A 19787-nucleotide genomic window follows, 5' to 3' on the forward strand; every position below is an offset into this window, starting at 1 on the left:
CACAGACACAGATTATCCCTGTAACCATAGAAACATATTCCTGCCTGCCTGCACACAGTACAGAGGAGAGGGAGAGATGCTGCTGCCAGATGTCGCTCGTCTGTAGATGCGCTTGTCTCGTCTGCACATCCTCCATTTGTGCCATTATCAGCCAGAAATGTCTTTTTCACTGCATGAGATGATAGTCGTGTGAGGTGAGAGCACGTGGGCTGGACAGGAAGCACTGGCAGGTTGGATGCGTCCTGCAGGCTGCCAGTTGATGATCACGGTCATACAGCATGCACACATTCATTCACACATTTAAGCTTGCTACACTGGACACTGCGGTGCGGTCAACTTGTCAACAATGATCTTTGCCTAACTTTAACCAAGTAGTTTAAGCTGTTTCAATGAAATAAGACCTCATTCACCGAAGCTGAAGCTCATATCAGATGTTTTACAACAGTCATATGGGTCATTTAGATACAAAATCTTGTATGTAAATGTAATGTGTTTTGTACAATACTTAAAGTATGGGCTGGAAACTGGGTGCAGCACCATGACATCGGGTTTCACTTCCAGGCCTGTTAGTGAATGCAACTGACTGCAGCTTCTTGCTACTTGGAAATTAAAGTCATTAAGACTGCAGTTGGCTTTTTTTCCCACCTCCACATGAACTGATCCAAGTTGGATTCAGTACACAGTGAAGTATGTGTCTGTAACAATGTTCCAACATGATGCCACAACTGAGCCTGACGACTCGCAGCTAATGAGGCAAAACTGATTAATCTACTTTTAACATTAAGGCAAATAATTAATAACGCACCAGTGAATTACATCATCACCCCCCGTCCCCATTTCACCGAGTTACAGCATCATTTTTGTATAATTTAATCTGTGTGACACACTCAAAACAGATCGACTTCAACGAACTGTGATTTTTCATGCTTAGCGGGTTGAATCCTTCACTGGGAAGATGACTAATACTGTCTGAGTCACCCTGCTGCAAATCTGGGTGCCCATGAATTATGGATGCTTTTAATCAGCTGCACACAATCAGGAGGTACAGTATGTCGAGCAAAGACATACAAACCTCTAAAAGGACCAAACAATCACCCTCATGTTCACACAAATGCACAGAAATGCACACTTGGGGAAGAAAGTGACTCTGAAGTAATTATATGTTAGAAAAATTGTTTTGTTTTCTTTGATGAGTGGGAGGACAACCTGTCAATCAAAGAGATAATCATGGGTGACGAGAATATAATCAGGGTTGTGATCATTTCATTTTGATTGTCACTAAAAGTTTCATAAAGGGAGGATTTCTTTCAGATGACACACAAAAAAAAACCCCTCTGGCTTTGAGTTGTCAGAAAGAGCTCTTGAGACTGAAAATGAGCATTCAGTCCTCAGCCCGGAAATTTAATACAGTCTCATGATTCACACATTAAAAATCAGTGAATTGAAAAAGACTTGATGACAACCCTGAAGTTGAAAAGATTTTACAGAAGTTCAACAAGAGCAGATAGTTAGATCCTTTATCCAGATGAAACAACCTGAAAGCCCTGAGTTAAAGACAATCCAGGAAAGAAGTCACAGAAAAGCAGCACAAATAGTGAACACATCTCACATATTTCTAATAAGATTTTCACATCAAAGAGCAGAATCACTTGAAAAAGAGCACCTTAAAGAGAGTTTATGAGAGGGAGAAGGTAAAATACACAGGCAACATCTAGAGTCAGTGAAGCCACATGAAGGTGAAGCTACAAACACAGCTGATTTTCTTCTTTCCCAGTAAACTGTCATTTTAGAGATACAAAATTCTCAATACATTTGACAACATACAGTGAACGCTGCAAAGTGAATGACAGCACCACGGATCCATTCACTCTGAACAAGGTCAGTCCTCCACACTGTTGCAGTGTCAGGCCACCAGCAGCCTCTAAACTAAATCAAATTAGGCCCTTTTACATAGGAAAAATGGCAGGTTTACAACCAAAGGGAAAATATGTGGGTTGATTAAGTTGATTACCACAGTGTGTGCAGCCTGGCAACTGAACAGAGTTTCAGTGGGAACTTTACTATCATTGTCTCCTTCAAAATACTGCAGTAGTTACCCCAATCAGATGCTGAGACATAAAGAGAGAAAACAAAATTAAAATACCAAATAAACACAGCATACCATGTTGTAACTGTTGCAATCATCATATAGTTATGTCTTCACTGCTAAACAGTCAAGATGGCCTGCTGTGGCATGAGTAACCCTGTTTAGAGGTCTTACGCAAGTCCTCTCTTCTAACATTACAAAATGTCTAGACTGAACAAAAAATTGTCAGTATTTCCTGCAATTGCTTCCACACACAAGGTGCCAGGGGAAAGCTTTTAATTTGAAACCACAACAGGAAGTCTGAAGTTTGAAATAAAAACATTGCAGTTTGTCAGATCATAGAATGAACAGCAGGGTAGGCATCATGTGATCATGTATATTTTTTGGTTTGAGCAGATCTTGTGTCTCCCTCTTAGCCTATTGTCTTTATTGTAGACATCGTTAAAACAAATGTCTGCCCATTCAGCTCAACGAAGCTAATTCCTGCAAGAGAAACAGCACTAGTAGGCTGTAGGCTGTAACTCAAAATGCTGCCTGCGCACAACAGCTGTGAAAGTAGAGAAGAAGAAATAATTCAAGAGTAAGAGGATGGGATCGAAGACATCATGCTTACCTGCGGTTCCACAGGCCGGTGCATGGCAGGCGCCTCGGACGCCGAGTTCCCATTGGGGTAGGAAGATTCGGAGCGTGGTGGCACCGGAGGCTGCTGTGGTTTGGTCTGAGCTGACTGAGGAGAACCCTGGATGTTCTTCCTGTATCGCTCATCAGCCTAAGGAGGACATACACAGAGAGAGAGAGAGAGAGAGAGATCAACAGCATTAGTAGTGGTTTGAGAGCATAGGTCAATGTGTGTGAGGACGTAAAGAGGAGAGTAAGTGGACAGAAGCCATTGAGTGCTACAGTTTGTTAGTTTCCCCCTGCAGAAAGTCTTCTGCTGATACAGGCACGCCAGCAGGAACAACAAAGCACTTCCTCAAGGGCAGCAGTGTTATTCTTGTCACTATAATCCCACATCTCTGCTAGTAGGACAGCGACACCACGACCAGCTAAGAGTTTCATGCATTTTTTATGTGGAGTGGAAAACATTCACAGTGAAAATGGAAAGGTTAGGACACACACTGAGGTCCAGGACAATGATTCACAGCAAAAATGTTTGGAGTCTGTTTGTGTGTGAGGGAGTGGTTTTTAACCTGAAATGCTGATTGTGAGGAAAACAAAATAATCCAATCTTATATAAAGATTACTTCCCATAACTTTCACTGGGGTACCCTATAAATAAAAATATCTCAGCGTCTAGTTTGATTTGATAATCCTAAATGGTTTGAAAAAAAAAAAAAAATTAATCTCAACTGAAAATTATTCGGATCTGCATTGATTTCATGGCCCTGACAACTTCTTATGCAAAGTTGCAGTCAGATTCACGAGTGATGAATGTGATATTGCTAATAATAACACTGTTTTCATCAAGTTCACTGCTGTCATCTGGTCACATGGCATCTCCTTAACAAATTCAGAAAGAGCAGGAACCTGAGCAGTCAGATTAAAGACCAACAGTTGAGCTAAATTATGCAAACCACTTATTAGGATGTGAAACTGTAATAATCTGACAACAGGCTGAAACAGGAAGTTAGTATATATAGTAGTTACTACATATTGGCTTAATAATTTGGTAACTGTTGTTCACAGTCATTGCTGCCAAATTTTATCCTCTAGCATGGATGTCAGAGTGTTTCGCATCACCTGAAAGAGTTCCACTTTTGAGATAAAAAAAAAAAAAAAAAAAAAAAAAAATCACATTTTGTCCCCTGACTGTATGAGGACTCAACCTCACGCAGTCGTGCAGCAAAAACTACATGAAAACAGCATTTGGTCCTCAGGTGCTTTCAAATCCACTTTGTCTCTCTTCTTTTCCTCCCCCACCAGGTGCTAAATGGCAACAGCAGGAGGCCAAGAAGAGAGAGACGGGGAGTCACCCTGAGGACTAATGAGGTGGCTCATTATTACACTAACTTCATTAATATGGTGGCAAAGACAACAGTGAGGCCAATTAGAGGAGCAGTAGAGCCCTCGCTGAGGACGAGGAGCCGTCCAGGAGAGCGCTTCACAGCAAGCTCTTTGTCCGACGTGTCAGTCGACTCGTGTCGAATCCCAGGAAGGATCAGTGGTGTTGAAGAAGATAACATCGGAGTCTTTGTCAACATTTATGGCCTGTGAGCCAGAAAACTGAGTAACAAATAAGTCAACTGGATAGAAAAAGTCTTTGTTAGAATGTTTCTGTTTTTAAGATGGATCTACACTCAGTTTTATATTAAATGTCTTATATCGGTTCTGTGTGATCAAGGGAGTCTCTTCAGCTGCAGTATATTTGTATCATGGACCGGTTTAATTGTTAGACTCACAGATTTAGAGAAAGAGACAAATTCTAGTCACTCAGCTCATCTACAAAGCATTCACACATCCCACACCAGCAGCTAGCCGTCATCGTCATGTACACCTTGCACGTCCAAAGCAGAGGGAGTGAGTACAAACAAGCAAGGGAAGCATTCTACAGCAGTCAGTGCAACAGCCATGAGCTGTGAGGGATCACCTCTCTGACTGGCTCAGAGTCAGCAGCAGGGCCTTGGAGGTCAGCGGCACGTAGCTTGGTTTCTGTAGTTTTCTCCAGACTGTGATTTTGACTGGACCTTGTCTTTTCAAAGTCAGCACTCTGTGGTTGTTTTGACGTATCTGCTTCAGGGTTCTGCGGGGGCTTTAGCCTGTCCTTTTCGAGGCTCTGTGGGGGTTTGGTGCTCTGTTGCTGAGCTGTTTTGCTACTGTCCAGGTTCTGGTTTTGCTGGAGGGACAGGAGGTAGGCCTGCTCCTGCTGCAGCTGTTTCTGGAGCTTCTGGGCTTGGCGTTGCTCCTCGAGCTCCCGCCATTTATACTCCTGAGTGCAGGAAGGGTCAAGTTGAACCACTGACTGAAAGATGCTGGGAAAGTTGTACCGTTTCCACAAAATTGTTTCTTTTAATATCCTAAGGGCCCATTTAGACAACACCTCAGCTACTTTACTTCCTTCTGGGACCCCCTAACCATCATATTTGTAGGCAAGTCAGTGTTCCAAGTCCACCTGACCTTCGTGAGAGAAATGCATTAGTAAAGTTGCAAGTAAACAGCGTTCTTCTTGCTGTAAAAGAGTGACACTGTTCACAATACAGTACATTTTCCTGGTTTTGATACTTGTGCTCATTGCCACAATCTGCATCTAAAGCAGCAAAGGGGGGTTGAATTATTTGAGTACTTTAAATCAGGTCTAACAGCATCCAAATGTCAAAACCAACCATGATGTAAAGAAACTTATTGTTTTGGTTGCAGCCAGTAACAGAGTAATGGTGTGAAGTGCCTGTAAGTGGGGATATGTGTGGTCATATCCTTTCATTATTAGAGTATCCTGTGTAACCCCAAGAGGATTTTAGGACTTAAAAAATGAAGAACAGCAAGTCATACAAACACCATCCAAATAACCATCTCCTCTCCTGCAAAAGGAACATCTGGAATAAAAACAGGGGAAACCCTCTCTTCCCGTCGGATGACTAGTTTCCTGGTGACGACATCGCCGTCACTAAGAGCCCTGTAAACATCCCCACCGAAAAACCTGAGAATACTTATTACGATTGGATCACAGCACTTAATGGTTCCCCTTGGATCTACAAAAGTCATAAGTTAGTCCCAAAAACTTGATTCAGTTTAGATCGGATGGAAAAATGAATAAGGAAAGTTTGTACAACGGATGATGTTTAACAACCTGGGAGTTGTGGAAACATTAATAAGTAACAACTTAGGACACAAAGAAACTGATGGAAATAACATTCAGGAAGTATTGTGGAATTAGAGAGGCAAGGAAAAAGACAGAAGAAAATACGAGAAGAAAGACACAGAGGGAACAAGAACAGGAGGGAGAATACTCAAAAATAAAAATAAAAATGGTCTATACTATATTATAAGGAGAAAAATGGACCTAAATTGATGTCCCAGGTTTAGACAAGGCATGCAAACACTCACCAGCAGCATGGCCTGTTCATGAAGCAGCTGCTGTTGCAGGATCTCCAGGTGCCTCTGCTCCTCCTCCAACTGACGGCGGATGTACTCCTGTCAATCGAGCACAGCCCACCCCGCCCATTAATCAGAAAATAATAGATTTTATTTCCACATAATTTCAGAATTCCCTGAATTAGTCCTTCCTGAAATCTAACTGAAATTAATCTTTTTTTTTTTTAAACAAACTTTAAAAAAATCTGACTTCCTGTTCCCCCTCCATGATCCTGACTCCCACCTGTTCTCGGTCGGCCCTCCTCTTTTCCTCCTCGGCCCTCCTGCGCTCTTCCTCCTCTTTGCGGCGTCGTTCCATCTCCTCGATGCGTCTCTTCTCCTCCTGCTCACGTCGGCGCTGCTCTCGCTCCTGCTGCCTCCTCATCTCGCGCTCACGTCGCTGTTGCTGCAGGTGGACACGGGAGGAGAGTCAAGAGAGAAACCTGTCCATGTCCCAGCTGAAGGTGTCCTAGTTCTGATTTCTGTCCAGTCATTTGTGACACAGAACTCGTGCTTTCTCCTCAGTGTAAAACCAAAAGCAGCATAAGTTTTCAGTTATTATTATCTCACCAAGTGGAACAAAATCAGGCCCGGAGTTGTGTGTTCTACATGTGTGATATATTGTGTGACCTTATACTAGAACACAACTGCGATTTGTTGTTGCTGCAAAGAAATCTTACATCATTCATCAAATACTTTGGTATAAACAATGAGACACAGCACGCAAAAAGGAAGTCAGGCAGAAAAGAGGAGCTGACCCATTTTTGGGTATGTGATATTATCTGGGTGGAGTGAAACATTAATGATCACGGTTAACTCCATTTGCAGGGCACATTGTAATAAAATGACAAATAAAGAACTACACTGAAGGAGAATAAAACAGTTTCAGCACTGAGACATTGTTCTCAGTCACACATCCTCGGGGCTCCATTTGTTTTCTTAAGGTTTTGGCAGATTATTGAAGCCAAAATAATTAGTCCACAAGCTGATTCCTCAATAGGATGGCAAACATTTATTTATAAATTTTCAAATATGAAAATGTTCTGCTGTTCTTTGTCATGCAGTAAAGGGAATACTTTTTGGATTTTGAGCAAAACAAGCAATTTAAAGATGTCACCTTGGGCATATGTTAATATTTTCTTGCACTATAAAGAAAAAATTAATCGAATTAAGTAATTTAAGTAATTTAAAAATAATAAAAAATATTCATTAAAACTGCTGCTAGGCTTGATGCAGTGTAAGGACATGCAGATTCAGTTTGAGTTCTATATTGTAATTTTAACAAATGCAGAGCATTCAAGGCCATCTGGTCAAGGACATACTGTTTCCTTCAAAGAAATGTAGATTAAATGAAATCTAGGATTTTACCCTTCAAATGTTACAAGTCATAATGTGTGTTCTTTCCAAAAGTTTTTACATGTGGTGTTTTTGGGCACAAGTACAGTCAGGACACAAATACCTGTAATTAGCAGTTTGAGTGGAGAAAATCTAAATAAATACAGACAACGATAAGCTGAACCGACAGGATGAAGTGGAAATGTCATCATTTCAAGCATTGCATTGGGGCTTAATCATTTTATCTGAGTAACATCTTAAGTCTGACAGGCAGTAATCTAATACTTTGCTCTCTAAGCAGACAGATGAGGAAATTTAACCGATTTCAGTCTGTCAGTATCTTAAGAAAAGCTGCAGGTCATCAGTTTCAGTTGCAGTATCGTGACGCATCGTGTTTGTAGACACTCAGCACTCAGGATTCCACAGGAGTTAATCCGCATCCTGACAGGAGAGCACATGGTAGTGGCAGTGTTTCTGTGACAAGGCCCGGGTTCAACTGTGGCTTCTCCTGTCTGATTCATCTACAAGCACTGTCATGAACCAAAGACACAGCCCCGAGCTGTCACTGCTGTGGGAAAATATGAGCACAAATAAAACTTTTTCCACTCTTGCCACAGAAGCCTTGCACCTTTGAAGTGCAGTGAATGAACATGCTGGAACTCACTGCACGCTTGCCTCATTTTATATGTTCTACTTCTCTTCATTCCTTTGTTTGCCAGTCTCTCTTAGGGTATTTAGGTCTCTCTCTCTCTTCCTTTCCTTCCAGAGAATTTAGTTTATTCTACTTCTGTCCAAATTTGTAATCATCTCTTTGCAACCGTCTTTCCCCCTCCACTCCCCACTCTCTCTTTCTATCACTACAAATTTGCCTGTTAAGAGAAGCGAGTAGGAGAAGCAGCCATGCTCATAATAATAGATAGCTAATAGAAACTAATAGAAAAAAAACAAAGCTCAGAGAGATAAAGGATAATTACAAAAAGGGTTTTCTTACACGTCCTCTGGGGACACCAATTTTTTTTTTTAACACTGCAGCCTAAATCTGATTTTAGAGTCAATTATAGAAAATTATCCAGCGAACATCTAACCACTAACCTCCAAGTCAAAAGTCTCTAATCCTGTTACATGGAGATAGCATAATGGCACCTGACAAACTGGTTAATTCCCCCTGCAGCAGCTGCACAGTCTGAAATGTGTGCTTGAGCTATGGCTGCAACTGATCATTACAGTTCTTTCAAATCCTTTAAACACATTTTCTGAAACTGCAAATCATTTCCACAAAACAATAAACTGAAAACAGCAAACCATTTTGTCAAAACTGCCCAAAACTCTTGCAAATTGAAACACTAGACTCAAAATCACGATCTCGCTTCTCTAAACTGTTTCCACCAAAATGACACACAAATGCCATCATATGATTATCTCTTTGAGAGCATGGACATCGACAACACTCCATCATGCTGATACGCTTTTATTGTACTCGGTTCATGAGGCCATGTTACATGTTGAAATGTGTAGAGCTGTTCAGACATTGTTTCCTTTGTCTCCCTTTGCAACCAAAGGCTGGAATCTTTTGGCGCCTGTTTTTGTCCCAAAATAGGCTGCAGTTTGGTAAAAACAGTGCAAAGTCGGCCTTAAAGTCAGGCTGTGAAATCATACAGTCTACACTGCAACAAACCAAAGTTGTGTAGATTTCATCAGATATGTTGGCTTGCCTTCCTCCTCCTCCTCCTCCTGAGGCCTCTTGTATGCTCTGACAGGCGATTTCTTTTTGATACATGAACCTCAAGTTTTCTGAATTGTGTTTTTCCAGGTTTTCTGTGTGTATACAAACTGTAATTGGAATTTTTTTCTCCAAGATATCAATAAATCATTATATTGTCTGTCCAAGAGTACAAAATATGTCCAGTAAATTGAAACTTGACCCATATTTGGTGTGTTTGCTTGATGAATGAATGGAGATCAGAGTTCTACTGATCAGCTAATCACATGGCTGTCATTATAGGAGGCAAAGTCAAATTTACGAACAAGCTTCATCAGATTTTAAGTACAGTAGCTTGTCATGCATCCATAACGCATGCTATCCTCTGTAATGTATTTCAGATTTCAAACATCAAATGTTTAAAATGCACTGAATACGCAAGGTAACCAATAAGAAAACCACATTTCAATTTCATCTTCATTTTAAGCTTCTCAGTGTTGTAAAAGGGTGATGTCACTCTCAGAGGAGAACTTCTCCTGCTTGTTGAGGATGCGTGTAGAAGCTTCATAAATAACACACATCGTTCCCTGAAACAGGAGTATTTTTAGTCCTATTCTGTCAGTGTAGCTCCAGGGAGGGATCCTGTAATGCTTAATAAAAATATATATACTTCAGATATAATTTTAAAGTTTTTTCTACAATCTGGACTGTGTCAGCTTACTTTGACTCAACATATCCTCTCAATTACAGTGACTTTAACAAAAATCTTACATAGTTCCATTAAGTCTGAACCATGACAAGTCATTCATGAGGCCTGTGCGCTCACCTCCTCCAGCCGTCTCCTTTGCTCCTTCTGCTGCTCGATACGTTTCTGCCTCTCGGCCAGTAGTTGGCGCTTGTACTCCTCCTGCTCACGGAGCTGCTGCTCCTGGAGGAGCTGCTGGCGACGCAGCGCCTCTGAACGCTCCTTGTTCTCCTGCTGCAGCCGGATGAAGTCACGGCGCAAAGTCGACTCACCGGGCACATTCACTATGGAGCTGTATGGAGGATGCGATCAGAGGCTTCAGCTGGTGTGTCAGTTCATATCAAGTTCATTAAATTGGTAATAATGAAAGTGCAAATAAATATAGTGTGACTTGTCAATGTTAGGATACAGAGAATTTGGTATCCAAATGACATCACTAACTCTTTCTGTGTCTCTTTAATGAACAAAATACCAATAAATTCCTGTACATACTGCTTCATATGTGTTCGGATACCTTACCTTGGCTCTCCTTCTTGCTCAGATGCTTCCTCCTCCTCTTCTTCGCTGCCACTGTATTCGTACTCTGTCTCATCTGAAGATAGTAAGGAACAATAACATAAAAGTTTAAATTAAGACTGAAATGTATGCAATTTAACACATCATGTGCAAGAGGGGTTACAGTTGCAAACTCAAAACAAAAAAAATTATACCCAACTTTTTTCCTCTAAGAGTCAGAGTGGCTGTGTGATATCATTAAAAAAGCGTGTCATTGACAGATTTGCTTTAACTGGGCAGTTGAAACATAATCATCAGGGAGCAGGAAAACGCCATGTGAATAGAAATTAGAGTTATTACTGTTAAACAGATCCAACAGTCATGATTTGGACATTTAGATGTCATGTGTGTCTGGTTGCTTTGATTGGAAGTCCAACAGTGGCATGGCCCCCTCCTAAATTTGTAACCATGGTGATAACACAGCCTGTCCTTGGGGGAAGAAACTCTTAATTTCCTCCCTGGGGGAAACCAACAGAGACAGCATTCATTGTGCTGAGCTGACAGAGTAAACATGTTGTAGGCTACAGTTGATACTCTGATGTCCCATCCCCATGAAGACAGCACGTATGTGCACAAGTGAAACCTGACAGAAGCACTGGAAGAAAGAGTCTTTGCTATGGAAATGATACACCATCTCATCTGGTCATATTGGAGCAAAATGACAGGTTTGTTGCAGACCACATTCTTTTGCAAGCAGTTGCAGGTTTGAATCCATCTCGCTGTGAATCTTTACTGTAAACATGTCTTAACAAACATTTCAACAACCCGCATTTAAAAATATGGCTTCCAGTGACTCCTGACATTCTTTATAGGATGTAACCGCTTGTTTTCAGTTGCTCAGCAGTGACACACACTGACACCAACACATCACTCACCCTTTTCGCCCCTCTTCTTCTTGGTGCGGTCGATGTGGTCTTTGAGCTGGATGCGGACCTGCCTCTCGTTGGGCTGGTCCCGGATGAAGGGGTGTTTAAGAAGCTGCTCAGTGGGAGGACGCTGAGTGTAATTCTTCACCAGGCAGCTCTCAATGAAGCTGAAGAATTTCTTTGACCTATTAGGTTGAAGTTAAATGTGAAGTTTGGAGTTGATATTATGTATTCAGTCACAGGTCTATTCGTTAACATGGGTGAGACTTTTGACAGAGAAGCTTAGCCCACCATTTTTTGGACTTGAGTCGAGGAGGAGGGTTTCTGGGGATGAGGAAGAGGGCTCTCATTGGATGCATATCACACAAAGCTGGAGGAGACAAAAAAATGAAGACAGGTGAGAGATCAGCGATAGCCAAATAGCTTTATGTGCTGAAGTTGAAGAAAAACTGTGCTGTGACAGTAATTATACCAATTTATGATACTTCTGATTTCTGATATTTCTGAACTACTATTTGAACATTTTGAAGATGCCAAACCAACGTAGTGTGTACTTACGGGGAGCTCCCTCAGCCATCTCTATTGCGGTGATCCCACACGACCACAGGTCACTCTGAAGAAAAGATGGTCAGATTAAGCAAATTTGTGTGGGGTAGGTGTGTCATTTCTAAGATGAATGAAGCTATTTCAGTTCCCTTGGACAGTGTTGAACTCTAATACCAAACTGTGATGACACAGTTGACACATTCCAGGCTATTTTACAGCAACACCTGATTTCAGAAACTATGTCCTGGCTAGTCGGAATGATGCACAAGCTGCTTCTTGCAGAGGGTTATGTCTACCACATACTAAAACTTTTCATCTCCATTGTATGGGTGGAAACCAGTACAGCCATGTGAAAAAAAACTACGACCTTGTGAGAAAATGTGTTTTGTGTTATTTAGCTGCAACAACTGTTCAATTGGGTACAAATGTACAGTACATGGAAACTTCCAAAATTGTCTGAGTGGGCCCTGATCAACTGGTTGATGGGGAGGCAGGAGAGTTTATTCAAAGTCCCTGGTACACTATAAAGCAGTTGTTTAAGTTAGATGCAGATCCTACCCTGTAGTCGTATGTAGCATCCGGGTTTTCGTCACAAGCGATGACCTCAGGAGCCATCCAATATGGCGTACCAATGAAGGTGTTCCTTCGACCTACGGTCCTGTCCAGCTGAGCACTCACACCAAAGTCCACTGGGAAATAAAAAGGTAAAATCAGTTATTATTGGTTTAAACCATTTCACTAATAAATGTCTTGTACATTTGCAAACATATGGACAATGTTTAACTTGAGAATCCTAAATTTTGCTCTATTTTTTTAACATATCTCCAGTTGAAAATACATTGTGTGAGAAACTTGTGAATGTGATTCCAACAGTTCAGACCCTGTGTGATCGCACACGTACATTGTAAGAGTGGTCATTTACAATAAAAGGTTAAGCCTCTTGCCCTGGGAGCTTTGTTAATTCAAAAATTTCTCATCCTCTTGTCACAACCAAAACAAAACAGTGGTCAAGGTCAGTGCTGCTCTTTGTCCTTTACAGCTTAGTTTTGGCCTCAGTGAAATCAGTGGCCACAGTGCGGTCGTGGTTTATGCTGTGTGTCACAAGACTGCAAGAGCTAAGGCTGCAAAGCGTTATTGGATTACAAGCAGTAATCTAATCACACATATTTATAAATAAGATTTATTGAGTGGAAAATTAAAATCTTCCAATTCCATTAAAAAAAGGCATGTACACATCAATAACTGTACCGTGAAGCTCCCAAACTGGAAAGTTTTGATCATCTTTGATAGGCGCCGCTGTTTTTATCATTAACAAGTAATCAGAGGAAGCTTAAGTCCAGATCTATGAATTACTGACCACAGTTTGTTCATCAATGCAAACAGGTTTGTTTTTTTTTCCCTCACTGATGGCTGCTTCGTTAGTTGAAAGAACAACCAATAAGAGTGTGTGCATGTGTGTGTGTGTGTGTGTGTGTGTGTGTGTGTGTGTGTGTGTGAGAGAGAGAGAGAGAGAGAGAGAGAGACATGACCTAACTATACAGCTATTTGTCAAAAATAAACGGTCAAAATGCAGGAATTAAATTGCTTGGCATCATTGTTTAACTGTGACTAGCTGCCAAAAGCTAGCTTACCCAAAGCTGTAATGTCAACTAGACCATAAACTGTATGATAAATAGTGGATGGAGCCACTGTGAGGTCACCCACTGGTTTGGGGACCACCATTTTGAAGCCTTGAGTTTGGCATCGTGGCAGTCGCCATCTTGGTTTTATGAAGCCAGAAGTGACCATACTTGCACAAGAGGGTGGAGCTGAAGAGGACACGCATTGCTACACCTCCTTCTTGATTGGATCTGACTGAGTTAATGTTCCACAGACCCTAGAAGAACTGCAACTCAACCAAAAATAAGATCAACACATACCCAGTTTGACTTCAGCGTTTTCAGTGAGCAGCACGTTTTGTCCCTTGATGTCACGGTGGATGACATGATGAGCATGCAGGTGAGCTAAACCCTGTGCAGAGACAAAAAACATATTAACACATTACATGCAGTACATGATTCACAGAGCAGCTATGACTTTTTCTGTAAAACCCACTGCAAAAACACTCAACCCCACTTATCTTGAAAACTTATGGAACAATACACACATCTATACTGAATCCCTTTACTGAAAACACTTGTTTGAGTGTTCTGTTGTAGTATATTTGACTCTGTATAGGAAAGTATCATGAAAGCACTGTGAAACTGGACTGACCCTGAGGATCTCTCGGGAGATGTAGGCGATCCAGTCCTCCTTCAGTGTGTTGCCTTTGGTGTTCTTCACTAGATCCGTGATGGACCCGGCGCCACAGAACTCCATCACCAGCTGGAGGAGAGAACAGGAAATACTGAGAAGACTGTAGACTTTTACATACACACTCCATCATTTCATCATTCATGGAGACATCTACAAATGGTGCTACACGCAGCAATTTACCATGAATAAACCATCACCACATTAATTTTGCAGGATAATTACCTTCAACAGACAAGACAATCACTGTCAGTCTCTATTTCTGTTTTCCATCTTTCCATTTTTCCTCTTTTAGTACGATCTGGATTGAAATGTCAGAGTATCTGTTGACAGCCTCATAGGTGGAGCAAAAGGCTTCTGGAAAATTCACTTCCTACATGTTTATCTTGTGTGGAGATGGGAGACTGGAAGCAATGGGCTGATGGGAAACGTGGTCTTAATATGAAGAAACATGAGCATTAACAAACCACTGATGTAGGATAAGACTAACATAAAGCATTTACAACAGCTGCTGTATATTGATAGTATTTTCACTTGTAATATTGATGTTAAGTCCTCATCATGGTTTTACATTAACACTCAGAGCTAAAAGGCTCTTGCTTTGCATTAAAAGACTACTACTCATTTTCTCTCTTTAAAAAAAATCTATGAAGAATCTCTAGGAAACACACTGTCCAAGAAAAGGCTAAAAAATGGTGTTAAGTCTAAAATGAGCCCAAGAAAAATGTCATAAAAAGCTTTTATTCAGAACCACAAAAAGCTGTCCTCTGGATGTCTGTAATTGGCTTTAAAAAGATGTCTGGAGATGGCATCGTAAAAACTTTCATTTTGAAACTTGTAAGGTTGTCATTTGGTTGTCACTCGTCAATAGCGAACACTAAAAAGATTTCTGAAGGTTCGATAAGGACATGGAAGTATCTCTGCTCATTGGTTGTGTTATTCTGCTATCCGTTACACGAGACAACCCATAAAACTCTTCAAAATAAAAATATCTGAAGCTAGTTTTATTTTATTAGCTTTTAACCACAATTTGGACAACAGTATGTAACAGTAACGCAATATGATTATATCATCATGACAAATATTTCACTTAAAGGCAAACTAAGACACATGCTTTACCAACACACAACTTGGTCTGTTTCAGCAGACAGTCTTAAATGATGTCCAATGCACAGTATGGCTATTATACAATACACTGTCTCTATGTGTCCCTCACTCACACAGAGCAGACAGTGTGAAGCCCTAGCAGTGGGGGCTGTACAGGACCGTGGAGGCAGCTGTAAAAACAAATGCAGTGCTGTGCTGTGGGCAGACAGTGAGATCTCTCCTCTCAAGGAACAGCAGAGCTGCAGGATCATAAAGCAAAGTAATCCTGCCTTTAACAAACCGAGCAGCTATAAATCTCTCCTGCTGCTGTTCTCCTGTGTTTTTTCTTTCCGCTGACTCTGACTCTCAGATTAACTCTGTCCCTTTTGTTCCTCATTTTTGCTTCATTTGTTTTGCTGTCATTCGTTCATTTGTCATGTGTATTGCTCTCTTCCCTCCTGTGTTATGGGCTTTAATGTTGGGGGAAAAAAACATTTATGCTGTATTAACTGGTTTTTTGGTTTTTTTTGGTTTTTTTTAAGCAATAAAGTGTGAAATATTGCTATGTGCGAGCATAGTGAGTGTACAGACACCCAGTAAAGCCACACTAATCTGGACTTACTGTTGGAGAGTTTGTTGAGTCCAGTGACTTACTACCAATAACACTGTGGGCTCTGGGTGCAGCATACAGGGAAACACCTCATCTGTTCATTATAGTAATCTAAATATCCAAACACTATTTCCGAATAAATCAGCAAGCAAACCTGAGTCATTTCAACCTTTTTTTTTCCTTTAAGAAACCTGTTGAAATCTACTTCCAGCAATAACCAGAAAGAAGACGACGTCCAGAAACCAGACTTGTTGGTTGCTGCCATTTTTATACAAACAGTAGTTTGATATGTTATTTACAGAACTCTACATGGTCACGGTTTACCTGCCAACAGTCCTATGCCACCTGCAGGTCTCTGTTCGTAATCAGGGTTTGCTTGAAGCTCCTCAGTGTAGGCTTAAAACTAAAGGACACTGTGCTTTTGAGGTTTTAAGGCTCCTAAACTTTAAAACCCTCTTCCACAGGACTTAACATCAGTGGACACTGGGGAAACTTTTAAAAACATCTCAAGGCCCATTTCTTTAGACTTACCTTTGTGAAATTTTTCTATTTTTTGCCTATTTCTACTTTTATTGCGGCTAATGTCTACGTGTCCACATTACTGCCTCTGTGAAGCCCTTCGTAATGTCTCTGCTTTCGACAGATGCTATATAAAAAAAGTCAGAAATCAGAGGCTCTTCATTAAGTGTCAGGCGAATTTAACTGATAGCTGTTCAGTGTAAAGACGGGACATTATCAGTAGCAAAAATAAACTCACCCATAGCTGGTCGTCATGGCCTGGTGGACTTTTCTTGATGAAGGCTCCATAGTAGGTGGCTATGTTTCTGTGGTGGGAGTACTTCTTCAGCATGTTGATCTCAAGCTTAATTTCCTCCTCTTCATCCTATTAGAGAGGGAGAGACAGGGAGACCAATCAATATAAGTCTATTTCCTTCGGGTCAGGTTGTTAATGGATGGAAAATCAGCACTATTACACAGACAGATAAACAGCAGTTTCGTGATCAGGCCACCTGGAAATATGGTGACATTAGCGGGTTCCTAATGTTATTTTTTTGTGTGTGTGTTTTGATTTGATTTTCTTGCTTATTTTTTTGTTACATGTTTGCCATTGAAGTACAGCTCACATCTCATTCTACAAGTCTTTCAAAGTCTACATGTATTATTCAATTTGTAGAGTAGCAATGTTTTGAACGGAATTTTGCAAATATCAGGTCCTATAGGTGAACAGCGTCTTCTGTCCTTCTTATATACCCCTAACAGTTTCCATTCTGCTGCTGGAGAACTCGGACACAAACTCTACTACATGGAGTTTGTAATTTGATCTGTCCTGTTATGTTGCGCCTTAAAGTGTATTTGTGTGTTAAGTTTAATGCTTGTTACACATACATTTGACTCTACAACATCCTGAAACACATACAGAAACACACAAACCAGCAACACATTAGCAAAATGACAAATATCTTCCACTTGTCAAATGTAAGGGTTTTCTCTTTATTATGTAACTGTAAAATTCATATTGTTGGATTCTGTTAGTTAAACAAAACAATTTGGTCTCTGGAAAATTGTGTGGGCGTTTTCAGCATATGCTATAAACCAAAATTAACAGAGATGATGATAAAGGAATTAACATGAACAGCATTTTGTTTTTTTGGCCTGTGTTTACCGTGAAGGTTTGCAGGGTTATGCTGCATGCCTTTACAGCATCACTTTCTGCTGCCAGCAGCTGGATGTCAAGCAGCTCAGTATAAAGTGTGGAGAGTGGAATTTCCCCTGCTAGCGTTTGAAATAGCAACCCTATTAGAAAACACATTTTCCACAAAATTTACATTTCTTCCACCGTGTTTTCGAAAAAGCGGCAAATGATTTTCACCCTTCTGCAGTATGATGTTTAAGGTCTTGGTCCTCATCTAAGTGGAACAAAATCAACAAAATAAAGCTCAAAGTCCAAGCAACCAAAGCTACAACTCTGAAGCTTTTCTCCTAAGCTGTTTTCAGTCCATCTATGAAAGACATGCAGAAGAGCCACACAAGCAAACAAACAGATAATCGGATATCACTCCAAACAAACAAGCAAATACGGGCCGTACTCGAAGCGATAACACAGCTGAACAAACGACCATGTCTCTGTCTCACTCAGGATATTGCAGAACAGACCCAGACATGCATACAGACGCGTAACAAGATCAAGCGATTATTTCTCAATCACTGTAGCATCACTGAGGCTGTGTGACATTTATTTGCAAGCGCTTTGCATCAACCGAGCCCGTGCGTCTGATCCCGCAGGCCGGCCGGAGCTGACATGACATGACATTTTCACTGTTATTACAGCCGGTCGATAAGCAGCAGCGTGACAGCCGACAGCAGCCTGGACTCCTTTGCAAACCGAGCGCAGCAGTAACCTCGTATGTCCACAAAGGAAAAACTCTAAGGAACTGAGAGGTAAACTGTTTGGCTTTACATTTACATACTGAATCTACGGCTGTAGAAGCTGCACATTCACACTTGCTTCACTGTTGTTGGTCTTTGGCTCTAAAAATCTGAAAACATTTGCTCTGTTATCCAATAACTACACCACATGTAAAACTAGACTGGACTAAAACTCTGTCATGACCATATTTAAAGGTCCAATCAGCTGGATTTAAGGGCAGAAATGAAACATAACTAAGAATACATATACTGAATACTGTATACATATACTTACATACACTGTACACGAATACATATATATATATGTATATATCACTGCAGATAGCTACCTCATTCTGCTGGCTGTCTAAACCCATCTGGTTTTCCGTGGAAATGATTGGTGTCAAATTTTGGTGCTTACAGAAATTAAAACAGACGTCTTATCGAGCACTGCAGCTGCAGAAGTAACAGATGACAGGCAGCCAACGACTCTGCTGACATTTCTGAGTCTGCTCCAGAGCTCAAAGTTCAACTCTGCCAAATTTGTGCATTTAAAAGATGAAAGAAGGCACTGTCATTTTCATCTATAAAAACACACTACCTGCAGCTCAGTTTCACTATCTCTAAAATACAGAACACCCAGAGAATCTGATGTTGGGTCGACTATACTTCACCAAGATTATTTAAAAAGCAGCAATTTTTATGCTGTCAGTCAGTGTTTACAAATGGCACAAAATTATATGTTCTTCTTAGATTCTACCACTAATTTTGCACTTTAAGCTGCTATAACAGTGACTACTGTTAATTGCTAATGAGTTGTTGGAGTGAACAGCATGTTTTCATGAGAGCACATCACTATGTGAAACTTGTGAAAGCCTTTTTGTGCACCACAGACAGCTGCTTGCCAATCATTTAATTTTAATTTAATCTGCTGAGGTCGTTTTCAACAGGAGTTTTGGATGTCAGCAAAGTGTGATGGGGTCAGTCGGTCAGCAAACCAGTCAGCCAGTCCCTTGAGTCACAGTCAGTCAGCCAGCCAGTCGGTTACTGCTTCAGCCAGGCAGCCAGTCATTTAACCAGGCAGCTAGCCAACCAGTGAGTCAGGAAGCCAACAAACCAGACTGCTAGCCAGCCAGTCCTTCTGTTAATCCACTCATCAGCAGGACACCGTCAGTCAGCAAGAAGCATCCAGCCAGTAACCCAGTAGGTGAACCGGCCAAAATTTCAGTCAACCGCTCAGTGGGTCAGTTATGTATTTAAACATCTTCGTATAAATAAAAGCAGCATCACAAAAGACCTTACACAATACTGTTGTTCAGATAGTCAACACGTACAAACAGTCCCTTCTATGGTTAGGGGAACAACCCATCGCCCACAAACTGTCAGTCATGTGAATGTTTTTGGAGCAAGTGAGCATAATTACAGATGCCGAGGACAAACTGGATGAGGAGAAACACAGCAGGAACGTCCATACACATTATTCAGCATGGGAC

General features: G+C 41.0%; 1 protein-coding gene across 6 annotated transcripts in view; it reads right to left on the minus strand.

Moving 5' to 3' along the window:
* Nucleotides 1–19787, minus strand: part of LOC124067458 (mitogen-activated protein kinase kinase kinase kinase 4-like) — an 85727-nt gene that overhangs the window by 20189 nt on the left and 45751 nt on the right. For 5 of the 6 annotated variants that reach the window (XM_046404801.1, XM_046404798.1, XM_046404799.1 and 2 more), the window contains exons 4-15: nucleotides 16646–16771; nucleotides 14154–14264; nucleotides 13820–13910; nucleotides 12459–12589; nucleotides 11913–11967; nucleotides 11646–11724; nucleotides 11364–11539; nucleotides 10453–10525; nucleotides 10015–10225; nucleotides 6399–6560; nucleotides 6128–6214; nucleotides 2700–2855 (exon numbers count right to left, since the gene is read on the minus strand). In XM_046404801.1, coding sequence (XP_046260757.1) covers nucleotides 2700–2855; nucleotides 6128–6214; nucleotides 6399–6560; nucleotides 10015–10225; nucleotides 10453–10525; nucleotides 11364–11539; nucleotides 11646–11724; nucleotides 11913–11967; nucleotides 12459–12589; nucleotides 13820–13910; nucleotides 14154–14264; nucleotides 16646–16771 — 1458 coding nt within the window. Of the gene's footprint in view, nucleotides 1–2699; nucleotides 2856–4673; nucleotides 5013–6127; nucleotides 6215–6398; nucleotides 6561–10014; nucleotides 10226–10452; nucleotides 10526–11363; nucleotides 11540–11645; nucleotides 11725–11912; nucleotides 11968–12458; nucleotides 12590–13819; nucleotides 13911–14153; nucleotides 14265–16645; nucleotides 16772–19787 lie in introns of all 6 variants that reach the window. The other variant, XM_046404803.1, reaches the window with a different exon arrangement.

This window comes from Scatophagus argus, chromosome 11, assembly GCF_020382885.2.
Source record: "Scatophagus argus isolate fScaArg1 chromosome 11, fScaArg1.pri, whole genome shotgun sequence".
Taxonomy (NCBI): domain Eukaryota; kingdom Metazoa; phylum Chordata; class Actinopteri; family Scatophagidae; genus Scatophagus; species Scatophagus argus.